Below are 8,318 nucleotides of genomic sequence, written 5' to 3'. Positions count from 1 at the left end.
CTTGGCTGAAGTCACTGAGGTGGTGAAAAAGCTTCGCAGTGGCAAAGCTCCAGGAGTGGATGAGATTCGCCCAGAGTTACTGAAGGCACTCGATACTGTGGGGCTGTCTTGGATGACACGCCTATACAATATCGCATGGACCTCGGGAACGGTGCCTTTGGATTGGCAAACCGGGGTGGTGGTTCCTATTTTCAAAAAAGGGGACCGGAGAAAGTGTGCCAATTATCGTGGCATTACACTTCTCAGCCTCCCGGGGAAAGTCTATGCCAAGGTGCTGGAAAGGAGAATCCGTCCGATAGTCGAACCTAGGATATTGGAGGAACAATGCGGATTTCGTCCTGGCCGTGGAACTATGGACCAACTCTTTACTTTTGCACAGATGATTGAGGGGGCGTGGGAATTTGCTACTCCACTCTACCCATGCTTTGTGGATTTGGAGAAGGCATATGACCGTGTTCCCCGAGAGATTCTGTGGGAGGTGCTCCAGGAGTATGGGGTGCCAGGGTCGCTCCGGCGAGCCGTACGGTCCTTGTACTCTCAGAGTTTGAGTTGTGTTCGCATCCTTGGTAGTAAGTCAGGCTTGTTCAGTGTGGGCATTGGACTCCGTCAGGGCTGTGTCTTATCTCCACTCCTGTTCCTGATATTCATGGACAGGGTGGCACGGCGTAGCCTGGGGCAGGAGGGCTTCCGTCGAGGATCTCGGGAGGTGGCATCGCTGCTTTTTGCGGACGATGTTGTTCTTCTGGCTTCTTCGCACGGAGGCCTCCAGCGTTCACTTGAGCAGTTTGCAGCCGAGTGTGAAGCGGTCGGTATGCGGATCAGCACCTCCAAGTCTGAGGCCATGGTTATCTCCCGGAAACAGATGGCATGCTCCCTTCAGGTAAAGGGTGAGAACCTGCCCCAAGTGAAGGAGTTCAAGTATCTTGGGTTCTTGTTCACGAGTGATGGGAAGAGGGATGGTGAGATTGACCGTAGGATAGGTGCAGCGTCTGCAGTAATGCGGTCACTGTACCGCACCATTGTGGTGAAGAGAGAGCTGAGCCATAAAGCAAAGCTCTCAATTTACCGGTCAGTCTACGTTCCCACTCTCACCTATGGTCATGAGCTCTGGGTAATGACCGAAAGAACAAGATCGCGGATACAAGCGGCCGAAATGAGCTTTCTCCGACGGGTCGCTGGGCGTACTCTCCGTGATCGGGTGAGGAGCTCAGTGACTAGGGAGGAGCTCGGAGTAGAGTCGCTGCTCCTTCGCATTGAGAGAAGTCAGTTGAGGTGGTTTGGGCATTTGATCAGGATGCCTCCTGGACGCCTCCCACTGGAGGTATACCAGGCACGTCCAACTGGAAGGAGGCCCCGGGGTAGACCCAGGACACGCTGGAGGGATTATATCTCCCAGCTGTCCTGGGAACGCCTTGGGATCCCCAAGGAGGAATTGGTGGATGTTGCAAGGGACAGAGACGTCTGGGCTTCTTTGCTCGCCCTGTTGCCACCGCGACCCTGAAATGGAGAAGCGGAGAAGAAAATGATGATGATGATGATGATGTGTTATAGCCTGCATGCACATGACATTTTCTCCTGTATTAATATTTAGTGAGTGACCTTACTGCAGAGGTGTGCTGTTAGTTGTGATGACACTTCATCGCCAGAAAGAGGCTCTCTCTCTCTCTCTCTCTCTCTCTCTCTCTCTCTCTTCAGCTCCACATCACGCCCTAGAACCGCGTGTCCGGCTCCATGTACACAAACCACTTGGAATCATGGGAAATGTGGTCCATGTTCCCTTGCTAATGAACTACAATAAACATAAAATCACTGCCCAAGAATAGAATTCATGTTTTTCATTATTATATATTATTTTCGGGAAGAGTAGTACATAAAAACGTGAATCCTTTGCCAAAAGAATGACTTTTAAATAAACAGTATGAAGCTTTGATATTTTAATAGCTTCTAGATTTATCACAGAGCTAGAGCTGCTATATTTTACAAGTAGTGGCCACGAAATAATATATTGATGCCAAAAATTAATATATGGAGGAAACCCAGAAGTTAATATAAGCTATAGTATCTGACTATATTCAGGCAACTATTTAATAGTTTATAATATGTTATAATATAGGAAATAATATATCGAGGTCTCGGGTTAAATTTATTATGTTCACAAATTAAAAATATAGGTAATGTGTTGTTCTTTTATGCTAGAAGATGAGAAAGTAAGCAGTCAATGCTGTTCCAAAACGGGCAAATTCAGACAGCTACAGTTTTGTACGTCATAAACCTAAGAAAGCAATCCCATCAATCCTTTGAGCTGCAGAGGAGCAGAAGAAGTGTAAACGGAGGTAGAGGCAGGGACTAATTTTATATTCATAGATCTTCATACAAAGATTTGAAGAGTTACATTTGAGTCCTTTTTAAGGCGTATGGGATTTTTTTTCTAGGAAATCAATTCTAAAATATTATAAAAAAAGTTGCAACAGTTGAAATTTTGAAAATGAGGTTTATTTCCTAATCTGTAGAAAGGTGAGAAAAGAAAAAAAGTGCTTACCTCAAGCTTGATGAATGTAAAACTACATTTCCCAGATGACCTCGGTGTTGACTCGTTGCTCCACCTGGAGGAGGGAGATGATGTTGGAGCTGAGGCTGAGGGCGGCTGTCTGCGCTCATTCACACGCAGCGGGGGAATAGAGAGGAGCGAAGAGAGCTTGTCAGTCATGGAGCAGTTCTGAGAGAACAATTACAACGGAATCCTCTCCCGAAACGACCATCTGCGAAAACTAAAAACATGTTCTCACACATAAGACTGTGACTCCGCCGCGGGCCGGTTAACGCGCGGCTCTACGGTGTGTTCTTCACCTCCTCCTCGGGGCTGCGGGTTTTCACCGGTGGAGCCGTCTGAGGCGCGTCTCCCTCGGTTACAATGTCTGCAGAGGATCCCCTGGTGTCCACCGCCGGAGCGGAGTGGCTCCGCGTGGAGCTGGAGCGCATGTCGCGGGAGCTGAGCGAGGCGAGCCGCGAGAAGATCCAAGCGGCGGAGTACGGGCTCGCCGTGCTGGAGGAGAAGCAGGCGCTGAAGCAGCATTACGACGAGCTGGAGGCCGAGTACGAGGCCGTGAGACAAGAGCTCGAACAGCTCCGGGAGGTACGTTAACGTTAATATTCGCCGAACAGCGTCTTATTCCAGTTTTTGTTTCAACCTTAATTTGGGTAGCAGGAATGGGATATCCGAATAAGACCGTCCGCTTCGTGAGGTAACGACCGTTAAGGGTCACTGAAGGCGCGTGAGGTGTCGGACAGCTCCGGTTTAAAGTCTTACATTTGAAAACTGAAGATTCCCGCACCTTTTAATTCGGAAAAAACTGCAACAAGAAGCCGGGTCAGGTCCGTGTTGACTTTCAACGGTCGCTAACGTTATCACTGAGGGCGCGTGACGTGAGGAACTGTTTGAATTCTAACGGACACAGTCCGAGAACTGTACCAACATACTGATACAGATAAAAGGTTATGATTAGTACTGTTAGCCTTAGGAATGTAGATAGTCAGGTAATAAGATGTTTCTCTAGCTATAAAACTATACACAAATATGCCTTTTTATCTGTATATATATATATATATATAATATGCCACTTACATTTACATATACGCATACATGCACACACACGTCTATTTGCCTACCAGCTCTACACGGTTAGGATATCTTGATTTTATTACAGCCCTTCTTGTTGGTGATATATTCAGGAGGAGACTTTGCATTTCAAATCTATCAATTATTGCTGCTTGAAGTGTTTACGTGCAGCTAAGATATCAGATTATTGCATAAATCACCAAAAAGAGCTAATAATGTGAGGTTTTACTGCTTATCGATGTCCTGTTTATGACAGAAAATATGTTCTACCACATCAACCCTTTACTTTTGTATTGACTGTGCTGTAATGTGGTTGCTGCCCAAAAATCCACAATGCAGTGCACAATGTCAGGCCAAATGCATCCTGAGTATAATCCTTAAAGATATCCTAAAGGAAATAAATACAGTTTATTGACAATATTAAGATTTAAATAATCATACATATGAATTCTGAATTAGAAGCATGTGACTTTTTTGACTTCATGCCACTTGGTTGAAAAATGGCGGGCTGAGTTTGAATTTTTTTTCCTTTTGCGGAAAGTATTCCCCGCCTGGAAAGGGTGACTAGCGAGCTGAACGAGTTACAACCTACACAGGCATGATGGGAATGCAGATGCTTCTCCCCTGAGCAAAGTTGCAGATAAACGGAAGCTCTGTACTCTGTCAGTGGGTGGGATATTTCATCCTGTCTTCCTCATCACACTGAAGAAGAATGCCTCTCTTATTTCCAGACAGATGTTTGTCTTGTGATTCTCGTTAGAGTGAGAATGTGTAGGCTGAAGAGTTAGGAGAGTGACCAACGATTGCATCTGTAATACGACTGTAATATAGCACTCTAGGATGACAATGTCTGGATGGGACCTTGTGGTTAGATTTTCTCTGTAAGCCCTTGTTTGATAATCAATACTTAATACTTTAGTTATTAGGTTAGCATGTTTTTTTAGGAGCAAAGTACACAAGGAGAGAAAATGTTGACTAAATTGATTTTACCTTGTCAGAATTTTCCCTCCCAAGGACTTTTCTGTGTGGTCCACACAAAGGTTCCTCTAAATAAACCATGGCAAATGACTAACTAGCACATCTGTCCTGAATATGGAGAGAGAGTATGAACAGTTCTACAGTGTAAAACTGGAGTTATTGAGAATGAGTGACAATCAAATAGAAGGGGAATATATGGCTGACCAAATGTTAAGGCAGTTTATAGTGGTCGGGTCGTCCTCTTTTGGTTTTCCTCTCTCTTTATTTTGCCCATTATCCCTTCTCTCTTTCTCTCTTGGGGTTCTGCTGAAGTGATTTCCCATGCATTCCAGAGGATCTCCTCTAAAAAATAGAAACGAGAAAAAAAAGCAACTAAATCTTTCACAGTGAAAAGTGGCTGGAAACAGGCAGAAAGACAGCGTGACCTGAAGCAGGATGCGTCTATTGTAACTGTCTCAAAGAGAGTCTTCTTTTATTGGAAGAGTTTCTCTTCGGGGTGCCTAGTCTTCTATATCTGAATCAAACCGCAGTCCTGGAAAGTCATTCTTGACCTGACTCTGTTCAGACTGGATCTCTGAACTACTGGGCTGTTGCTTACTATAACTTTGGTTGGATCCTCTGTTCCAGGAACAGCAATCACAATGAGGAGACATTAGTTATATAAGTTAATTAATGAATTCATGTAATGAAATTGGTGTTATGGGCCATTGTGAATGAGATTTCATTAATCAGATCTTTAACCAGAGCAACAAATATTAATGCAAGCCCACTAAGCTGGTTGGTAGTTTAATATAGAGAAGGACACACACCATTGATAATATATGTGTAATATCCTTTCTTTTTCACAAGGAATTAAAATAGCCAAACAATAAAAAATTTAAAATTAAGTAAAAGCCTATGTTGTTGTGTACAACAACAACAAAAATATGACCATGGGCTTTTATTTAATTTTCTGAAATTGACAGAGTATTGGTGACATCCCTGATGACCAGAAGAGCTAATTTAGATACATAGTGAAGCTCACTGTGGCACTCTTTCACTCTCCCAGCCTGGCACAGACAAATACTGATAATGCAAAAGCTGGCAGTGGTACAGGGTGCTAATGAGTCAAAGGGCTTTTGACTGAGGCTTTTTTTTGCCTTGTCATTTCGTCATATTACTGTTAGTTGGCAGTTCAGAGGTTTTGGATGAAGAGATTCCCCCAATGCCTCCATTCTGGTGTTCTCATTACATCATCAGGTAAGAGGAAGGAAGTCATTTGAAAAATTTCCCCTCAGCAGAGCAATACCAGTATATTTTTCAACATGACTGCAACACATTCTAAAAATACAGCAGCCCAACTATTTAGAACATACTTTATAGTGCACCACTGAGTAATGCTTTTTATTTTGGCATAGGCTAGTCATTCAGTTCAGCTCATTTTGGCTTTTCATTTATACAGTAACAAACAAACCAATTAATAACTGCAATTATTGATGTAACAAAAAATTGCCAGCTACATTGTTAGATCCTTGATATAGATCTATGACAATTCCCTCTCATTATGATTAAAATAACAAACATTTTGATGCTTCCATATTATTAATAACTGTGAGGAAAATATAACAATAACATTTCCAATGACTGAAAGGATAAGGATTTATAATAATGGTAAAACTTATATTTGTATTTGTGGTGACAGTTTTATGGCAGGGTGTATTGTTAAGGGTATAAACTGCTGTGAAGCACAGCTGTCACAGTGTTGGCCCGGGGTAAACAGTCAACATTAGTCTCTTTTCTTTTCTTGATGGGTTTAAGAAAGAAAGGCTACATCTCTGATTTACATTGTGGTCATTTATTGGACTCTGTGCCAGATGACCCCATTTCTGCACACACACACACACACACACATTTTCCAAAAGCTCTGTGTTGTATTTAGGTAGCACTTTAAAAAAACAGATGTCCTTGGTGCCAGTCTGGCAAGATAGAAATTGGGTCAGAATTTAGCAGTCAAGTCAGCACTACTTGCTTTTTATTCAGTTCACAAATGTACAGTCATTAGTATTTAATAATTCTCATTAGTATTTAATAAGTGTTCTCATAAGAGGGAACACATCAATTCCTATTGACCGCTGCTCTAAACCTTGGGTACGCTATATGACTTAAAGTTGGAGCAGATTATATACAGATTGAGAATCTCATACTACATGACTGTTTCCCAGTTTTTATATCAGTCACATACTAAATGGCTGGGGATAATTCACAACAACAGAGGTCTTCCAATCCAGACCTAGGATCCAGGTTCTCTGCCATTATTTTAAAATGTCTGGCTGGCCATTGAAAAATCCCTGCCTGAAATTGAACACCTCTGCACTCCCATCTTCTGCTCAGATGAACCAAATACACCCCAGACACATGACTCACTTTACCTAGGAGATGCAGAGAAAAATGGAGTTTGTCTTTGTTTATGGTCATTGATGGGAAGACATGGTCAGCATTGTCTCTATATACTGCAGATACAGTAGTAGGGGTGTTGAATAGCAAATCATTGAAGCTGTTAGCCCCTTCCACACTACCTAACTTTCCCTCTAACTGTCAACTCCAACTGCATCACAGTGTGTACATTAGATCCAACTAGTGCAGAATCAGCTCGACTGGAAATCTCTATTAGAATCAGGCTAAAAGTCATGTAGGGTAACCCCAGCTTAAGGAAGATCCAAAATGGCAGCACAAATAACACAAGGCAAGCAATGCTTATGGCACACACTATGAAACGTGCTGCAGCTACTGGAGCCTGGATGGAGAAATTGAGCTTGTTGCCTAGTAACCGAGTCTGAGCCTTGCAAATCTCTGGCTGTCAACTGCTACTGCAATACACACATTTTTAAAATCCCTTGATTCAGTAGGACATGTTCGTAGATATTTGAGTAAGGCTGCTACAATATTGATGTTTTGCATAGTGTTCAGTAATAATTGAATTTTCTTGTATAACGAAATATGCTTGACCAATGTCTCATGAAGATATATGTTTTACTGTCTTGGCTAGTACTCTGCTTATAGTCAGTGGGTTGGGAATTTTGCAGTTTGCTAATTTATAAATTCTACACTAAGAACAGGAGTTGGAAATAACACTTTTTAAAACCTGGTGTCACAGTTAACGTGTAATAACATATTTTATTTGATATTTATAGATACGTCTTGAACTGGCAGATACAGCAGTTATACAGTGATACAACTGATGGTTACATCTCTGTTTAAAAATATGTTTCTAATGCCAAGCAATTATATTGGGCAAAATAAGAATGAATTTGATATGGCCCTGTAACAAATCTAGCATGGACTCACATTGTGTGATGTCATTTTGTTAGTAGTGCTTGATCATAAATGAAAATGTTTTGTTGTTTGTCTTTGATGTCAAAAGTTAAATTAAACAACTCCTGTTAAAATGTAGTAGTTTTGAAATAAATATTAATTTAGTGTTATTTGGTGTTGAATGATACGGAAGGCTCAGTATTGGTATTGTGATTAGTAAACAATAAGCAGAATTGGATGACAAATCTCTAATGATACATGTAATTTTGGGTGAAAGATTTTTAGGTTTCACATCCAGTTTCAACGCTTCCTGTTCTGCTCTGTTTAGCTACTGTGTCCTTTGCAGCATTTCTCAGTCTGACCTTTCTAGATGCTCACCAGTCCTCTTCACTGAGCTGCTGTTGGTCATTTGTCTTCTGAAAAACACAGTGCT

General features: G+C 42.0%; 1 protein-coding gene across 4 annotated transcripts in view; it reads left to right on the top strand.

The window, feature by feature from the left end:
- Positions 1 to 2,554: 2,554 nt before the first annotated feature.
- Positions 2,555 to 8,318, top strand: part of zgc:171572 (protein bicaudal D homolog 2) — a 52,874-nt gene continuing 47,110 nt past the window's right edge. For all 4 annotated transcript variants that reach the window (XM_066643392.1, XM_066643393.1, XM_066643395.1 and 1 more), the window contains exon 1: positions 2,555 to 3,133. In XM_066643392.1, the coding sequence (XP_066499489.1) occupies positions 2,912 to 3,133 (222 nt within the window). In that variant the 5' untranslated portion in view covers positions 2,555 to 2,911. The remainder of the gene's footprint in view (positions 3,134 to 8,318) is intronic.

Source organism: Hoplias malabaricus, chromosome 14, assembly GCF_029633855.1.
Source record: "Hoplias malabaricus isolate fHopMal1 chromosome 14, fHopMal1.hap1, whole genome shotgun sequence".
Lineage (NCBI taxonomy): Eukaryota > Metazoa > Chordata > Actinopteri > Characiformes > Erythrinidae > Hoplias > Hoplias malabaricus.
Note: the sequence above shows the minus strand (reverse complement) of the source record. Positions and strands in the feature narration are given on the sequence as shown.